Genomic DNA, 20,016 nt, shown 5'->3' with positions numbered 1-20,016 from the left:
TTGTAGGTGTTCCTCCACCTCCACCACTTTCAGTCTGCATAACTATGTAACATTCAACATGCACTTGCTTCTCTCAATTCCATCTAATTATGCATCCTGCATAAAACTCACTAAACTTCCTCAATATTCCTTTCCTTCATCCACACACATTCCTTTCTAATACTCAGCCTCTCTCCAGACAAAATGATGCATACATAACTTTTTAGGTAATAGCTGGGAAACAAACAAACAAACAAATAAGACCAAAAATCAAACAGACAAACAAAAATATTATGTACAAACAACTCCGAATCCTCAGCAGCCTGGCATAGGTTTCAGAAGTTTGTTGGACTTCCATGACTGTACTGGGTCTGCTCAAACCAAAGTTTGCTCTGAACAAGCAAAATTAAGCCATTCTGCTGAGCTCTGGACTGTGTTTTGGGACACACAACATACCCTTGTTCCTAAGTCTCTTCCTTCTCTCTAAATGGCCATCATTGATGTGTAAGCATTGCTGGTAAAACACTATGCCTTTCTAGATCCAATATTATTTATTTTTTCCTCTCCATTTTTTGTCTGTTTCAGATTCATTTTTCATTAAGTACCTGTATTACATTTAAACATGTATTGCATTTAACACATACATTAAATTCCAAACAGATTTAGATATTCTTTCCTGCTGTCTTTAAGCTCTCTGGTTCCTTGTGTGTAACTTTTAGTCCTTATTATCATTTGTAAATCAATACTATCTTGCACAGGATTTAAATTTCCTTACATTGCTGACTCCCACATTAACGGAGAACTTTAAGAAAGGCACTACCTCATAAGCTACCCTAGGACATACCACTGTATGTACAAATGTATGTACATATACATGTATGTATATATGTATACATGTATGTATGTACATATACTAAAAATAACATACTGAAATGTATCATATACAGCTGATTTACTTAGAGAACATACATATCTGGTAACTACTAGATATGAAGGATGAATTATACATCTACAATAAATTTGCATCATCTCTAACGTCAGATTGAAAAGTACTGCATTATCAGTGGATAATGCATGATGTCCCTTTTAAAAGCTGCTTTTATTTTATAGAGGTGACTCCCAATTATTTGTGATTAGCCTAACATAATAAAAACATTTGTTATCCATTTGTTTTTGTTAAGGAGCCAGCAAACAGTAGAAGTCAGGAAGCTCCTGCTGCCTTGGTAAAATGGCACAGAGCAGAAGATTAGAGAAATGAAGGGAGGTCTGCTTAGATGTATTAAGGCAACTGATGGCAAAGTGAAAAATCTTCTGTGAGGGCAGAGCAAAAGCCTCAAAGCATCTGGTTAATAAAGGATTGGAAGCAAGGCACACAAATGAAGCAAAGTATTGCCTGCACTAGAAATAGGATAAAATCACAACATATTTGTCACCATTGTTCCAGGGATCAGTGCCAATTTGAGCTTTTACATTTTATTTCACATTCTTCTACACCTTAAAGTGAGTATCTTGTAAAGGACTACACAGATTGAAAGAAATATTTTTTAGAGTTCTGATTTACCTGTCTATTCATATCCCTCACTGAGAAACACCTATTTCATTTAAACTAATCTGGAATGGAGAGATTTGGGAATATTCAAGCATCAGAAAGCTCTAAATAATTAAAGTGGCTTAATTCTTCAGAGATAAATACATAGTACAAACAAAGAGATGGCAAAGAAACAAAAGTGTGTATATATATACATATACACATACTAGACACAGCATCTGGGTTTATACATAAAAAGCTTGCCTGTTGTTTTCTGTGAAACACAGTTTAATTTCTATGACATTAATTAATAGTAAAGAAATACCCCAAACCCAACAACCCAAACTGAGGAACATACTTTGAATTTCAGTGGTCTTTTTTAAAGAAGCTATTGCATTCTTATTGGGGATTTGGTGCACAATATCTTCCGGGAGAGGCTCCAGCTGCAAGAATAGAATAGAATAATATAAATTTTCAATAAGACACAGGGAAGTAAAACAAACTGAAACAATCTAATCCTCAGGAAAAGCTCAGCCCAGGAACTGCTAACATTTTGCTGGTTAGAGTTCTGAAAGTATAGCCATGATTTTGTTTTCTGTTTTTCAGCCATGTAATTGAATTCCAAGGGGCTTTTCTATTGGCTGCAAGACTAATCTATCGAGTCTCTGAAGCAGGTGCATGTCTGTGTATTATTCATTAAAAAAATGCTAGTTATTTGTGTAATTTTTGTAGGTTCCTCACAAACCAAATTCCACTGCGTCTGTATACGCAGCTGGGTACTCCAAATAAAACCTTACTGAAGCCACACTGGAACTGAAGTGTGCACTCTATTATCTTCATTTTTCTGGTGTTATTGCATCTAACCATCTTACACATTTTAAGATTTTTAGAAGAAAAACATAAAACAGCTGTTTTTACTAGCTCTGGATTAATTTCAAACAAAGTAGGATATAAAAATGTTTATGCAGATCAGCAGTAAAAGTTCTCTAAGTTTTTTTTTTAAAACCAACTGCATTTTAATTAGCCAGTTTAAATTGTGTATTCTTTGCACAGGTCTGCATCATAATAAATTAGCAGAACTATGTGTTGAGATACTACACATAATTATTTATTCCCTGCAATGAATATGAGCCAACCTTCACCACTTCCCATGGAGGAAAATTAGGTACCTAAATATTTTAAAAAGTGTCCCTGGACACTTTTGATATAGCCACCTTTTTAACACTTATTTTCCGTGACAATTGCCCACTCATTTTAAATCCCCATTTATGATCTGGAGGTAACAGTATTTTTCCATTTTACTCTGGTACTTCAGTACATGGGGACATACTGTACTTTTCTTCTGCTCATAGGACGTGGATTAGTCCTAATTTGGATTTCAGATTTGCAAAAGATAAACATATGATAGTATTTACTATTATTATCATCAGAAATTACTATTATCATCCAAAATTACTATAACCTATCAATTCATGGGGATAACAACCAAGTCAAAAACAACTGTATTTTGAAATTTATCTACTTGTGGTTTATATCCATATATTTTCTCCTAGAAAAAGGGTAAAGCATAGTTTGGGCTAAATGCCCCTTTTTGTGCTAAATCTTCAAACTAAGTTTTCCTTAAACTGTGTTTAGAGACCAGCCAACTTTACCACTTCCCCACACAGGCTGCTGGTGGTGGAGGTGTGCTTTCTGCAGAGTCAGGAGTGCCAACCATGTCAAGGTGAACAAGAGTAATATCAACATCAATTTCTCTTCTCTAAAGCTAAGGAAGTTCAACCATCATTGATAGGAGACATCTGTACTGCAGACAAATCTCCCTTATTAAGCATGCCTGGGCCTACTTTAAACTAGGTCAAGTGAAGCCCACCCAAGCAGCTTCCCCTGTGAAGTAAATACTTCGGTAGCCATCACATATTGTCCTCGGCGTTGCTACTGCTGCATTGCTACCCACCAACTAGATAAAAACAGCTTTGATCCAAGCACACAAAGTAAGAAGCAACTGCATTGTAGATATCCCCTTAGTGGTGCTATTTTAAGTAAGCTCAGCTACAAATCCCAGAACTTCTTGGATCCTACCAGTATGATCAGCAGTGAATGTCTGTCAGTGATAAAGACATAGCAAATATCACCAGACTTTTGGTGTCTCAGTACTAAAATGAATAGGCCTGTTCATGTCATTATTTCCTTAGAATCCCATAAGGGATTGCAGCTGGAAGATTTCCTTGTGGCTAGAAACAATAGCATTATGTTTTGTTTTCAAATAGCATAAATCACTCCATTCTGCACAGTGAGCAAGTACGCAGAGAAGTGCTGGTAGAACCTGACTTGGTCCCAGCTCTACTCAGTTACTTAGGCGGCCAGACTGCAAAGGAAGATTGTTGCTATCTAATAGGTATCATGGATTAGAACCAAGAGATCAATTACAATAAAAATCAAATTTACAGAAACATTTACACTTCATGATCTCCATAGATTACTCTATTTGAGTACTTGCAGGTTCCTGAAGTAAAGCTTCAGGATTTATTAAATTCAGCATTTATTAAAATGTCCACCAACAGCTCAAGCTTCACAGATTTTAGAATAAAGACCGTTTTCTTATAATCCATATCTTGAGTTATATAGGTAAATAGCACTTGCTTTTATCACTTGCTAGCTTCTTTTAAAGCAATCTATCATTTGGCCCAGAAAAGGAAAAAGTCTTGAAGTTCTGTTTGGTTGTACTGGGTATAGGAACACGGAAGAGGAATTAAAGAGTAGCTTAGGGTTCTATTTTGACAATTTCCTAATTCCTAAGGTCTTGATGATCAATTCGCTCCCTAGAAAGGAAATAATAGTTCCAGGCTGTAAAAGTACAAACAGTGCTGGAGTACGAGGTCCAAAATGGCCAAAATGAAAGATTTCAAAGCTGTGTCTTGCTTTTCTCTTTGAGCACCTTGAGATTCTTTCTGCAGAAAGAATTGTACTAAATTCTCTTACTAAATTCTCTTGTACTAAATAGCAAGCTAGGAGCAAGCAATGTAGACATAGATAAAAGATATTTCCTATTAAAAAGATTTTTTTTTTTGCCTTCCTCACAGATCCTTTCAGGATCCAAAAAATTGTCTTGATTTTTCTTAATATATCAATTACACCTCTGTTCATCAGTACAGAAGTAAATTGTTTAACATGTAGAATGCATTTGAGTATCTGGACATATCAGACCAATATTTAGAAATGGCAAATCTGTTTTCAGAAATCAGAATACACTGATGAATCACTAAAGACAAGATGAAAAAGGGTCAAATTTCCAACAATTATTATTAAAATCATTATCCTATCTATTAGCTCTACTAACAGATCTGTAGGTGATGTGAGTATAATAGTTTTGTTTGATCATTTGCTTAACTTCTTTTTCCACAACACTTTCCTGTCATATTCAAAACTCATCTTCTTCTCCACAGCTATTCTGCCTCCTAACCTTAAGGATAACTGGACAGGACTTGGATCCTCTTCCATATCAGGGAAACATCAGGTTCCAGAAGTAAGTTTATTATATCATATATCCTGTTCAGTCCAAATGCAGTACTGTTACAAAAACACTGTAGAAATAAAGCCAGTGGCTTATGGCAGCTATTTCTATACACTTTGAAATGAGACTGTCTGCATTTGAAAGTCCAATTTCTGTTGGCAGCTATTCACTGGTTGGATAGAACTGTACAGACATAGCAGTGACCCTGGAAAATATCAACAGTTAGACCCAACAGTGAACAAAAGCAATTACTCTACACCTGGCATATATGGCACCATCACCTTCCCTCCTACACTTACTGGCATTCAGATCATGAAGTCTATTAAATCTGGAGGCTAGCAGAATGGAAGCTGAAAAGAGCACTGGAAATATATTGTTAGGAAAGAAATCTTTCAGAGAAGAACAGCTCAAGTCAGTGCAGAAATAACCAAACCACTGGAGAGACAGATTGGACCAGACACAAAGGGTCATATTTTCAAAGCTTTTACATGGCTGAATCAGGCTTTTGTGCCCAAAGCAGCAGATGAAAGTAGAAACTGTATTTGCTAATCATTTTCAAAGTAGGAAAAACAATCTAAATGGGCAAAAATCACTTGGGTCACCAAAGTCTGCCAGAGGCATATCAACAGATATTTGAAAATGGAAATAAAGATTGAAATTGCATTCACCCAGGAGGTGATCTGAAACGATCCTTGGGAATGTGGGGAGAATCTGAAACTACAGCAGTCTGTACTGAGCGGGACTATCTAGCTGCATCTGCATAGTCTTAGCCCTGTCATGTTTTAAAGCACAAAGATTAGCTTCAGGGAAGATTGTTGCAGCGTGGTAAGGAGCATGGAGAGTCCTGACAGGCACAGAGGAAGGGAAGAAGGCAAGCAAGATTCACAGGGATGCCTAGGCTGCAGAGGGAAGTGCTACAACCTTCCTTTCCCATGTTTACTGTGCGAGAAGCATACCAGCACAAAGATTGGGCTTTGTTGTTCTAAGTCTTGCCATGATTACAGAGGACTAAGCTCAAATATCTCACAGGTCCTCTTGGCCTCTACATTCTTATATTAGTGATCTTCTCAAAGTTTCTGCACTTTCTGATTTTATATAAAAACACTTTAGGGAGGTATTTTTGTGATCCATTGTTACAGTGTTGTACATAAATGACAGTTTTCCCTAGGAAATAGGTTCAGAAGCCTGAAGGGTTATTAGCAACTACCTGTTCCCGAAAACTAAGGCATGCCTTGCCTTGGAAATATGTACATTTGAACTAGGAATATTCTGCTCCCTAGCCAAATGGCTTCCTGAGTAGTACTGCTCTTTTTGTGGACTTTGATGCCACCATGCTGACCTCTGGCATGTACCTTGCTCCACTTTCCTTTCCCATCTAATTTTCTATTTTTGGGCCAATTTCTGAGCTCCATGCTTATGCAAGCAGCAGTTGGCAGGTGGCTTAGACTCAGTGTTAATTATTTTCTAGTGTTAGAATTAGATTAAGAATAAGGATGTAAGATTGTGACCAAGTTTACCATGCAATTTTAAACTGATCTCAGGCCATATTCACTTACATGAATATTTCCATTTTGGAGAGAGAAATGCTTACCTGTTCTGGCAAATAACCCCTTTTTAACACAGTCCAGGCCCTCTTGGCAGAGCTTGTTGCCTAGCTGGCAAGCAGCCCCAGATTCACACTGAATTCCACAAAGGGGAAAATGCCAACTTTTCATCATCAGCAGGAAAGCTGCAGAGTACAAGCTTTCCACTTAAATTACCATCCCCTCCTAAATGCCAGCTCAACAGATTGCAAGAAAGAAGCACATACTTCACACTCTGCAAGAAAATTGTGCAGTATAAGATTTTAAGCATGCTTGGGAGTCAACCAATCACAATGTTTTGTCAATTCTGCTTCAGACTGAAATTCAAGCCAGAAGAATATTTACTAGAAGATGTTAAATTTAGTCACTTAAAAATGTTTTTGCACTCGGGGCCAAATTCAGCCTTGGCCGCCACAGTCAATGAGAGCAGACATGCCTCCCCTGTGTGCCTTTGTTGCAGGGTCCCGCTGGGCAGAGCACACTGTGGACTGCACTTTACCATTTCCTCTGTGCAGAGGAGAATATGACCCCATCTGTGACCAATTATCACTTGTTATAGACCACAGAAAAAAAAACACTGTACCCTGTAGAGCTTAAGAGTCTTTGCCCAAACCTGTAGACAGATCAGAGGGCCCAGGATGTTAGACTGACTTCTGTGTCCCATGGAAATGCCTCGCCTGGCTTCTTGTCATGGGATGAGATGAAGGAAGAACTAAATCATTACGTTTTGACCTGAAGAGCTTTGTGCTTGGAGGAATCCTTCCTCATTCTCTCTAGCTGCCAAAGAACCCCCAAAGTTAATGTAGTTATGCTGGAAATAAGCTGCAGGATTCAGAATACTGAACTCAAGGAGAGCTTATCCCGGAGGGCTTTTCAAATCACAGTAGTGCCTCTTCAAAAGTAATGTAGAGGAAAGAAAACAACCTATCTTTGCACATTTGCAGCAGCCTTACCACATGTCACGAAAAGGGATAGATCTGGGGGAAAATCTGAATATTGAAACCCGTTTTGACATATTTCTTGGAATAAAATACAAATACATTTAATTGATTTCTTACTTGATATGTATATATATGCTTTAAAGATAAGTACTTGAAATTATATAACCTATCTGTGAAAACCTGCAGAACTGTTTAAAGATTAAAGATTGTCTTAATAAATAAGAGATCTGAACTTTAAGCACAAGACTGTAACTCAGAATAAGTTTAGGCTTAAAAGAAATGTCTATTTTCTAATTATCTGAATCTAGCATGTCCTTTGTTTTGACAGATGCTCATTTAATGGAGAAGTTTTTAAATCGTGTTCAGAAATCTCAGGGACATTTTAAAGCAACTTATGCTTACCCTGCGTTTTACCTTCCAGAAGAATTTCCATGTTTTTATTTTGGATTTCAAAAGAATCCAGCTGCTTAATCTCTTCCCACCTCTTGGGAAGATTTCCTTCCAAGAAGATAACCTACAGTGCTCCTAATTAGCTCTGCAAATGGTCAAACAGATTTTTCTCAATGAGACATGGAAATTTGTACATGGATATAAGGACCACAAACCTGAGATCTCCAGATCTTTATTTAAATATATATATATAATTTCTAATGAATAAATTTGTCTTTATAAAAGTTATCTTTGCATTTATCTCTATATTTTCTATTTTATTTTTCTCATTATTTAAGTGGGTAATGAGCTGTCCAAACACAACCAAACTAAATGGAGCCATTTCAGATATTATGGGGTGTTCTGCCTGATCTTATGGTACCACAGAGAACAGGTGTGGGTCTCCTCTACATTCTATGTTACTTCAACCAGTCCTTGCAAATGTCCTAGGTACCCCTACAGCATCTGAAAAGGGACTGGGTGCCTATGTTTAGGGAATAGTATTGAGGTTTAGAAATAAACAATTGCCAATATAAGTACCTCCAATCAGTAAAAAAAAACAGTTATAATCCTACGTGGCTTTCTGTTCAATTTTGAAATTGCTGTTCAAAAGGACTTCTGCAGAGAAGTTCAGAAGTATTCACCACACATAGATGGGACTGAAAGCTCATTTAAATTCTGAGCTCTTCCAAGAAAAAGAGACTTTTTAATAGTTTTTTTGGTTAGTCTTCAAAATCAACAACTGCATGCAGGAATTTCCTGTGCCATGCTCAAATTATTTAAAGAAGATTAACTTGATAGTGTATTCTTTTTGTAGTGACTCCACTTGCATTTGTTAAGAGATGAGTAAAAAGTTATCTTGTAAATAGATCTCTGACCTATAGGCTACATATAACTAAGAACAAAGTATGTCTATTTTGGGTGTCAAACTGTTTTCCTTCTTAATGCAAAGCTCGCATGAAAGCTAGAAGTTGCTACTAGTTTAACAATTCTTACAATTATTATTATTATTATTATTATTTTTGGTATGTTATTCTGCTGGTAATAGAACATATGAAGCCACAGATTCTTGTATTGACAAGTCCTGGCCAGAAACAACAACAACAAAAAAAAGCTTTCAAAAACTGCAAAATGTTTATGAATTCTAATCCTCAGCACATGAATAAATACATTTGACAAACTGCAGATTACCTTACAGAGGACTTTCCCAACCTTTTCAATTTGAGTTCAATTACATATGTAGTGTTTAAAAACTGAAGTTCATCTTGCCAACATTTTAAAACTAGAATACACCATTATTTGTAAAAGTGAAGGGCAGATAATAAGTTATAATTATCCTATTAATCACCTGTAAAGAATTGCATTCAAGGAAGAATTCATCCTCAAATTACAATAATTGGTTATTAGAAGAAAAACATTTTTTTCCTGCCTTTGGCAGGAATACACTTGTAGTTTGCTGTGCAAGTTCATGAATAGTATGCTGAAATCAAGCAGTGTACATGCTATAGGCCATGTGGTGTAGATTGCCATAAATCTGTATACGTCAACAGACGTGCTGACTTCTAACTGCTAACTCGGTATCAGACTTCCTCATTAATGTCTGCTCCTCGGCAACACCTTTACTTATTCTTTTAAGCAAACATCAGTTTCTTATGGTAGTACTGGTAATGACATCCCCTCTGGAGTATTTTTGTCTTCTCAGCAGCCACAGCGTATTTTCTCTTTGAAATTCTGCTGCACCAGACCATTTAATGCATGTCCCTGAGGACGCAGCTGTGAGTAAGAGCACATGAGAATAATGCTTATTGCATGAGATGTTTCAAGTTATTAATGATCATGTTCTTTTATAAGTGGATTATAAATGGCAGTGTGCTTATGTTTGTCTTCAATCTGTTACTACATTTTTGTCTCTCTTAAAATTTGCTTTGCTATATTTTGCAAACAAATTCATAAATTATCTAATTTCCAAGTCCCTGCTTACTCTAAAAGAAAACGGAAGAAAGTTTCTAATTTCAGTCCACTTATCCCATTCCTTTTTCTCACAGTCAGTATTAGATAATGGCTGGTCAGTAACAGCAGAAATGGTAGTTGGGTGTGATATAGTGTTAAAACAAAACAAAGCATTTTGCATAAATGGGTAGCACCACCAAATGGTCATAACTGGATAGAGGGACCCAGGCATCTACAGAGTAAGATACATCGTATCATCAGCATTGTATTATTAGCATTAGTCCCATAAAGGTGCAAATTTCAGAGAGTGGGTTTAGAAGAGCTACAAAAAGCCCCTGACATCGTAAGATACTGCCACAGGGAAATTCACAACAGAATACGAATGAGTATTTCGAATGCCCTGGAAAACACTCACTGGGAAGGTAACACTGCATTCACTAAGATTGTCAAATGCTTCAAGCTAGGTTTTCATATTTCAGCATCTAAATAAAAGGACTAGCACTGAGCTGAGCATCAGTTTCAATAGTACACATCACAAGACTGGAATATGCTTCTTATGGGTCTTGTCAAAGGTAACAGAAGATAAAGCCCAGATGAAAGATTATTTTTTTTTTCGTATGGACATGTCTACTTCTGGATATTTCTGAGAATACTGTTGAGAAAGCTATCACTAGATTCATTCTATGTATAATGTAATAAACAATAAGCATTTTTTTTATTGATGGGTCATAAAGATAAAAAGCAAAGGTTAAAAAGAACATTTAGTAAAGCCTTCTATCCAATTTCCATCAGAGGATACATTTACTTCACATTATTCTCATAGGTATGAAGACTTAAGTGGAAGGGAATGAACAGACTAGCTTGCAATTTAGCACTAACACACTTGATTGGTGAAATTATTTAGCTATTACCATTTCCCCTGGGGAGAAATGGTAACACACTGAACTTTATAACAAGATCTCACAAAATTCACAGTTTATGGTAAAAACTTCAGTCCTTTCATAAATGACTTTGTCTGCACCTTCAGCAAGCTTATCTTCCTTCTCACTGTATTTATAGGAGAAAAGATATTTTCTATACAACAGAACCAATTTTCACAGACAAGTGATTATCTAGTTCTTGTTTACATAACTAATATGTACTCATGTTTAGTTAGGCTGTCAGTCCACTCTCAAAACTTTTTTCATAATATATACAGTGTTTGATATGGGAAAATTGGACATTCCATTTAAACTGCATACAGACCAACATGAATCTTCATTTCTAACCTGATTTTTTTTTTTTTGAAGTCTTGGACACTTTTTTATTAATGTTTTTCAATTTCAAGAACCTCTGATTTATTTTTTTTTCTTCTACTCACCAGTAGAAGCAGTGTCAAAATACTGAAAAAAAAAGTCATTGCAATATCCAATCTTTAAGATTATCAGATACCTTGAAAAAGCCCTTTTTTTTTTTTTTTTTTTTTCTTTTTTTTTTTTCTTTTTTTTTTTTTTCTTTTTTTTTTTCCCATGATAACTGGCTGGAAGGTCTGATCCTAATAAATGATATGCTCATGTCTACCAGTTAGTCAAGCCTGTTATTTAGTACATCACCATATGCAAATTTTGAAGTATTAAATCTCACTCAGAACTGGGAATAACTTAGGAAAACACTGAATGATTTATATAATAATATTATTTAGAGATATTTATCCAAACCAAAGCATGCTTTTAGCTCATCTGAGATGTGTTCAAAATGCATGTTTTTTATACCCAAAGAAAAAAGGTCTGCTGCCTTTGTTACTAAAAGAAAATCAAAGATAGGAGTTTCAGCAAACTTGGATCATTCTCTCCACCTATTATGATTTATGTTTTACCTCATTTCCTAAAAGGGCGTTTATGCAGGCTTCAGATGCATCACAGATGGCAGTAAGGTCATGTCCTCCCTCCAGTGCCAGAACAACACGGCCATCCGCTAACTTCAGCAATTGCTTGGTTAGGTGACCAAAACCTATTATTAAAATACAGTAGTGAAAATAATTAAAGCAGAACAGATATTACTGGCATATTTCACATCTGCTGTGTAAGAATGTAGAAAGCTCAAAGATATTGCACAGGGTGCATGGGATATATTTAGTCCAGTATCCTGTTTCTGACTATGGCCCACACCAGATGCTTTGGAGTTAGGTATATGGAATTTTGTATGAGACAGATGTGAGATAATGTCCCTCATGCTGATCCTTAATAGCTGGAGATTAGTTGAAACATGAGGTTGTCTCTCCCTTTGTAACATCATTAACCCATTGTCACTCCGGATTCTCGTCTCATTTGCACATCAATGTAACAAGTAACAAGTTAAATAACAAGTAACCATGTTATTTAGATTTAGATAACGTGACCCTGTTCAGTCATGTCATTGATATGACAAATAACTTTTGTAGTTAAGCTATTACATTATAGTTAAAAATAATTGTATTTTTCAAATGAGATAATGAATTTTTTGTTTACAGCTTGCTTCTTTGTATTTGGTCTTTAAGTTGTGGAGTGAAAAATAGTGGAAACATGTCATATCTTAGCTCCATTTTGTAAGTGTTTTTGGAAACAACACTAAAAACTGGATCACTTTTTTGATTCAAAGTTTTGGTATAAGATGAAACTGCCCAGCATATCTCTACCAGTGTTGCTTGCTACTGCTCCACAATGTTCTAAGCAATTCTGCATCACAGTCAAAAATGATGGTACGATGGTACTCCATTTTCAATGGTGATCTATAACTACAAAAATATTGCCACAAAGTTTTCATCTGCAATTCAAGTAAAAATAATTTATTTGACTTTTAACAACAAAACAAATTACATGAACAAATGTTAATTTGCAGAGAAGAGATATTTCAAGTTTTGTGTTGGTTTCCCAGAACAGCTGTTGTTTGTTTTTGTTACTCACTCCTTTAAGTGAGAAATGATAAATAAAGCTTTGAAACTACTGAAGTTAAATACCCATCACATGTTCTTAACTGTTCTACTTGGCCTGATTTAGTTGCTCTACTGATGGCCATCACAACTCATTCCAGTGCATTTCATAGTCTTAAATAAAGCACTTTGAAAATACCTGCTAAAGTCTGGGGTTCTTTAAAGACAGGAAAATCACCACCTTTTTTTCATGTTCTAGTGAAGAAGGTGACCACATATTCAAAAATACAAAAAATTACAAGCATATTTTCCAAATAAATTTTACAGGACAAACTTAAGGCTTGATCTGGCAAACAATAAATGCACAATTAGTTCAATTTACATCTTAGGACTCTGTTAAGCATGAAGACAACTGTTTTTAGAACAGGAACTTTAATGATACCAGATTTAGTTTAGTTATTCTGGCAAAAAGAGAAAGAGAAGGAAAAAGAAAAAAAAGGAAAAGGAAAAGGAAAAGGAAGAAAAAGAAAAAGAAAAAGAAAAAGAAAAAGAAAAAGAAAAAGAAAAAGAAAAAGAAAAAGAAAAAGAAAAAGAAAAAGAAAAAGAAAAAGAAAAAGAAAAAGAAAAAGAAAAAGAAAAAGAAAAAGAAGAAATAAAAGAGGAAAAAAGGGAAAGGAACAAGAACAAAAAAAGAAAAAATGAAAGAGAAGAATAAAAAGAAAAAAAAAAAAAAAGAGAAAGATCTACTTGTCACTTAATCTATAGCTGATCACAGAACACTTAGGGTGAAATATTGTTTCCTTAAACCGCTCCACAATCTTCTGTACCCTCTAAGAACTGTGGTTTTGATTCTAGCAAAGTAACTACACCATGGTTCAAATTACATACAGGGTTGAAAAACAAATAAAATCTTAAACTCTCATTTAAGCTCAACCTTTCTTCATGAAAAAAAACAAAGCCTCTCTACAAAAGACTGAATTTAGACAGGATAATAAAAGTGAAGGAAGGAGTGGAATGAGGATAACCTTTGATCTTTAGCCAATTTCTACTTTCTTTTACCTACAGGATTTATTTCTGTCTGCATGTTACACATGTGATCTTCAGATTCATAACAAGAGAGTGCCAGCAGCATAAAGTGAGTCGTACATACAGCATTTAAAGGAAATGAAGTATGAACAGGCACAGACTCCCCACATCTACAAACGCTACAACCCATTCCTAGGCTCTGTGAGAAATCCAACAGCACTTCTTAGCACTGTCATCCTCACATTACAGCTTCTGTGAAAAACGGAAAGATCTTCCCTATTTTCCCTGCACATTTTGAAAATATTATGTGACTAAATGCTGCTGCAGCCACACCATAATTTTCTGGATTATGTGTGGCAATAAATGTAAAGACCATCTCAATGGCTTTTTCTTCTTTTAGACAACCATACAAAATATATCTCATAGCCATTTGAGATATTGAGAGTCAAAAAAGCCATTGACTTCTTGCTTTCCTAATATTTTTCCTAGTATCAATGCTATAATAATCATTACTGGTTGAGTGGGGATATATGCAATGAGCCACATAGAAAGTATCTTTCCCAACGCAAATCACAGTAACAAAAAAAAATAATAAAAAAAATTAATAAAAAAAAAATGTTGCCAAACCAAATCAACCTGATGGGGTCTTTTCTTCAGTATAAATACCCCAAGACAGTAAAGGTGTCTTCCTAGGAAGGGAGGAAATAACTTTAGTCAACAATACCAATGGTGCCTGAGACTGAATGAGTTATGGAAAGTCTTAACAAAGAAACTTGGATCCTGTGTCACTGCAGCAACCTAGGAAAGATATTAGCTTCCTCAAGGAAATCCCCTGGAGCACAGCAGTAACAAAATGGAAAGAAAGGAATCCCAGTCAAGTAATAGTTTTAAGATGGACTATAGTTCATGCCAAATAATTAAGGAAAACAAGAAGAAAATAGTAACGAGCACCATGAAAAGAAGTAGTCATCTCCCCTGATATAAGGAGACTAGGCACATATTTGACACCCCACTGAACAACTTTCAGGCAAAAAAGAAATAAGACAAACATGCAGTATCTATCCCAGCTCTTCCAATTCACATGTATTTCTAGAAATCAGCAGAAATTCTTGGCCCGTCTACTCTGCCTGCTGACAAAGGTGCCAGCTGTAATGCTGGCTTTAATGCTGGCATTTCAGTTTGGATTTGCCACATTCTAAAGTGTATGGGTTTACTCTAATGCATAAGAATTACAGATTAGTGAAATTTTATAAAAACATATGAAGGTTCAGATATAAAGTGGAAAGTCATGTTAAAACACCAGCACTTAATTTTCAGTCCAGCCTGAAATGGGCATCCCTTCTTTGAGGCTGCAATTTGTCCACATGGCTGCCTTTGGGCCATTTACAATCTGAGTACTGTCTTAATGACAGACACCTACCACTCAGGGTTTGAAATAGCCTTAGGAGCACCCACAGTTATTTGTGTCCATGAGCATCAGTACAAATGTCACATTATTTTAAAAATATATATAGTATTTCCAATCGTTTCAGTCAATAAGTGAGAAAATATACATACAGGGGTATTTTTCAAATCTTACTGTAAATGTACTTAATGATATTGTACTTCAGAGAAATAGCAAGTTTTTTTTTTTTTTTTTTACAGTTATGCTCTTGCAGTGCACCAGAAAATTGTAAGGTTTTGTGCCAACATTTATTTTCAGGTATGTTTTTTATAATTTAAATATTAAAAATTCCTGTTTCCTTTGCATATATTTATTCATCCAAGATAGAATTTGCAAAAGCACTTAATATTGACTTGCTATGATCCTTGTAAATACAGTGAAAAACCTCTGATTTACACAAGAAACAGCAATAAATCACTATTCTGAATGTTCTATATGAACTATTTCTGAAAATCTCACTCACCATTTGGTTTGCATTTTGCTGACAAAAAAGTAGCATGTATGAAAAACTATACACCTAAGCAAAAAATGAAGAGCAGATTAAAACTGAAATAATTATAAGATACTACCTAAATATGAAGAGGAGAAGATGCTGCAAGATCCTCTTGGAACAATGCAGTTGTGTGTATTATATACAGAAGAATAAAAAAAAAAAAGCCAGAAAAAATATTTTAAAATATCTGGATACTTTACACTACTAACAAATTTACTAATGTGCCAAATTTATGATAACCTTTGAGAAATAATGCTATTAATGTTTTACTTTCTGAGTTCTTATTTACCAACTTGATACAATTTTCCAAGACCCTGATTTGCTGTTCACTTTTCTTCTATGTTCCCTGAATCTGTGTAATTGTGGCAGCAGCCAACACTCTAATCATGGTTACAAACTGCATCTATCATCTAAGTACCATATTGCATTCAAATAATGCATTAACAGACATGTACTCATAAACTTTGAGTAGCATAACTAAATTATTTTACTGCAGATTGCACATCATGAATTTTACTTTCTAGTGGACAACTTGAATGTTTGTGTTATTGGGCATTGTTATGCATTAGAGAATTACACAGTATATGAGCTGTTATCTACTGACCTTTGAAGTGAAAATACAAATTTTTAAAACAAAAACATAACAAGTATTCTTCAATTATACCCTTTCCCCTCCTCCAGTGTTATTACTGGAGGAAATACAATACTCAGCCTCATGTTATAACATGTTCTATTGTGGGAAGGCAGAAAGAGAGAAAATTAATGCTGTATTATACTAATGAACAAGCTGCCAGGCTGTTGTTGGAGGACACAGTGTGCTGCTCACTTGAATTACCATTTAATCAAGTAAGTCAGCTTTTAGTGGACTGTCTGATGTCCCAGTTTAGCACTGAGTTCTGTTTTTGTTGGTTGTGTTTTTATTTATTTATTTATTTCCTTTTGTAACAGACAGCCTCCCCTCGTGTTCCCTCTAGTTTTGCAAACAGCAAGGAATGATTGGTGACACTTCTGCTTCATTTGACCAAAGTGGCTGGAGCACCAATATTCTACCTAGACTTATTGAAAACCAATAAAATACATTAAAACCTATAAAAAGAGAACCAGGAAGTATTTCAATTTTCTAGTTTTGCTTTCGGGGTATGCTTACCCTGACAACCCAAAAGTGGTAAAGAGCAAGTAAAACACCTCTGACCCATGCCAGTCCCCTTCAATCACAAAACTTTGTTGTGTAGTACAGGTAGATGAGGTAAAGCTAACAAATCAGAGTTTGTACATACAGCCTCACATTCTGGGAGAAACACTTGAGAAGGAAGACAACTTGTGAATGTGATCCTTTCCCCTTTTCTTAGTAGACAGGGAGAGGTCTGTATAGAGGGGCCCACCCCAGCTGACATTGCAGCACTCCTCATTTGCAGAAACAATCATATATACAATTCAGTTTGCCCACCACTGAATGTGCAAACACCTACCTAATGGGGTCTATACCTGCCTCAGAAGAAGACAGACCCCTTCCCTCTCCCTTGCTGCACATAAGGAGAGCAGATGTCTCCCGCATGGGTGACAGAAGCCTGAGCTGAGCAGAGCCATGACGCTGGCCTTTGCTCAGGGGAGGCGGCTCCTGGAAAAACGAGGACACGTCAACAACCAAAAGGCTGGCGAGGCTCAGGGGTTATGGAGAAAGCCTCAGTGAGGCTCCTGCTGCAGCAGGGCCCCAACAGCTCTTTCAGCTTCAGCATCTTAAAAGCTACAATCCGACCCTAAATTACAGGCAGAGTTCTGGTGAGCTCCTTTGGCTATTCAGAGCAGCCTTGAGAGGAATACACCCAAAACACAAAAACTCCACAGTCTCTATCCTAGACCTCCAAGCATGTATTTAACTATTATTTACCATTTAATCATGTCATTACTCTCTAATTTACTTGAGAATGTGTTTTCCTCTCATTAAAACTGTTGCGATGATTGCTGCCAAAAGTCTACCCACCAGTGTTCTGCGCTCCATCCCTGTGGTTCCTTCGCGACTATTTGATTAATTTTCATTGATATTCTTCCAACAATAGCATCTAAAATTAACTGGATCAGTTTTTACATAACTTCATGAGTCATCAGGCTACGTGTCCTAAATAAATACATCCATACAGGAGTCAAATGATAATTTACCCTTCCAGCACTGGCAGGAGCTAGAACATTTTGCAAAACTTGTCTTATGTGATAAGAAAAGACATTTTATTCTCAGGTCTTAATTCTGTACCTTTTATTCAATCAAAACTTCATTTGGATTAAGTCAGAGGCTTGATTTAGTTGGCAAGATGTGGCCCTGAGTGAGGGGAAAAGGGAGATTTTAAAGCCAAATATATTCTTATGAAAAACATTTTCCGAATGGCTGAAATTATGAATGTTAGTGCTAAGATACCTGAATTTAAATGGTAAAGACCTGGCCTCCAGACATTAGCTGCTGATTTCTTACTTTTAATTCCAGAGAAGGAAGCTCAGTAAGACTTTAAATTACATGTCTTAAGAAGGCATTTAATTTAGATTAAATTAGACAGTAATTGTACGTTAAATAAATACCAATGGTCCCAGAAACACATTTTTTATGGATTAACAATTTATGTAATAGATGTTTTTATTGCATGCCTGTTAGTTCTACAGTAATATGTTTTTCATAATTAGCTGTTCTTGAGCTGCTACACTGAACATAACTTATTAAATCTCTATTATATACTTACTCAAGGATGCATAGAATGTCTCTTCAAAAGCCAAATAATGCAAATTTGTCTCATTAGAGGGTAGGGTTATCTTGCCAATGCTGAGTAGGATGGTCTGGGCACCCAGGTATCCAAGTGGGTCACATAGTCCATTGCATTTGCTCAGTCATCCAGGAAAAAGGCATTTGTATACCTCCACCATACATACAACAGCAGCACTACCCATCTGACAAAGTGTTCTTCAGAGAAAACACATGGAGGAAGAAGCTTCCCCTAAACTCTTTTCCCAGCTCATTTATACAAAAAAAAAAAAAAAAAAAAAAAAAAAAAAAAAAAAAGTACAGGATTTCTTTTGTGTTTTGTATTATCAAGTAACAGGGATTCAGAATCCTCCAGGAAAGGTCACAGTAGTGTACAAAATAATGACCATGTTTTTAGAGCTATTGTAGTGCTGTCATGTGGATTCAGAGGGAAAAAATTCAACCACAAATTTCAACTGCCAGAGTTGAAAGCAGGAGATTTTTGGACATTCCCAAAACCAGTTAGATGTTTTTAGGCCTGTTCTTACTAAGTAAGACCATGCTCCATGACTTCCTTTCTTCTTGGTTTCCTCATATTCTCTTAATCTCTGTCCTGTCTCACACCTGGCCCAAGTAATAACTTCTCCCCTCTTCTGCCATCCTCCCTCTTTTTCGTTTTGCTTCCCACATAGCAAATCCCCTTCTCTGTAAAGCTGGACAGGAAGCAAGATTATCCATCCCACTGAGTTTTTCAATGTTTTTTCCAGGAACACATAGCTGTTCTGCATAAGAAAGCTGAAGCCAAGAGGGAAAATGCAGAACTGCAGACAACAAGGTAGCATGTCAGAAACTCAGATTCACATCTCTGAATCAGGCTGTTGCTGCGTCTGAAGGGTGGAGGTTCCATTCTGTGTGGGTTTTGTTTCTTTTTTTTTTACTTTATTTTTTCTGAAAAGACTTTAGAAATGTCTCAAATGGGATTCTGTGTGTATAGCCTAATCAGATTGATAATTATCATCTTAAAATCTGGCCCACATACTGTCAAATTTGCCAAGTGGTAGTGCAAGTGGTAGCATTGATGCCATTATAGGTTCCTCCAAATCTGGTCAAGTGCTTGACTTAAACTGATACACAAAATATGCATCTGATGTTACAACTTACAGATGATTATATCTCCAAATCTGACTTCAGACTCAGCAAGAAGTTGGCGAAAAAACAAAACGTCTGATAATAAATAAATAAATAATTCCAAGTATGAGAAATCTATTTCATTCACGATTGAATGAAAATCAAATACTACTATTGACTACTATTAAATCAATAAGCTTGATTAAATCTGGAGAAGGTTATTATAATGCTACTGCCTATAACTTGAAATATTTTAAAAATACATAGGGCAAAGCTTCTTCTCTTACAAATGAGTATAGCTGAAATATGGGCACAGAGTTATGACCAACAATGTGATGGGAAGATCCAGATTTTTATTTTTTTAACTGATAAAAAGCCAAGTCAGTTAATTT

At 35.9% G+C, this 20,016-nt stretch overlaps 1 protein-coding gene across 1 annotated transcript in view; it reads right to left on the bottom strand.

Annotated features, from left to right (window-relative positions):
• The window catches only part of HDAC9 (histone deacetylase 9), a 472,308-nt gene that overhangs the window by 13,377 nt on the left and 438,915 nt on the right, over positions 1–20,016 (bottom strand). The window contains exons 24-25 of the mRNA XM_032181790.1: positions 11,777–11,910; positions 1,866–1,950 (exon numbers count right to left, since the gene is read on the bottom strand). Of these exons, the coding sequence (XP_032037681.1) occupies positions 1,866–1,950; positions 11,777–11,910 (219 nt within the window). The remainder of the gene's footprint in view (positions 1–1,865; positions 1,951–11,776; positions 11,911–20,016) is intronic.

This window comes from Aythya fuligula, chromosome 2 (assembly GCF_009819795.1).
Source record: "Aythya fuligula isolate bAytFul2 chromosome 2, bAytFul2.pri, whole genome shotgun sequence".
In the NCBI taxonomy this organism is placed as follows: Eukaryota; Metazoa; Chordata; class Aves; order Anseriformes; family Anatidae; genus Aythya; species Aythya fuligula.
The sequence above is the reverse complement of the archived record's forward strand: the minus strand, read 5'-3'. Positions and strand labels throughout refer to the sequence as shown.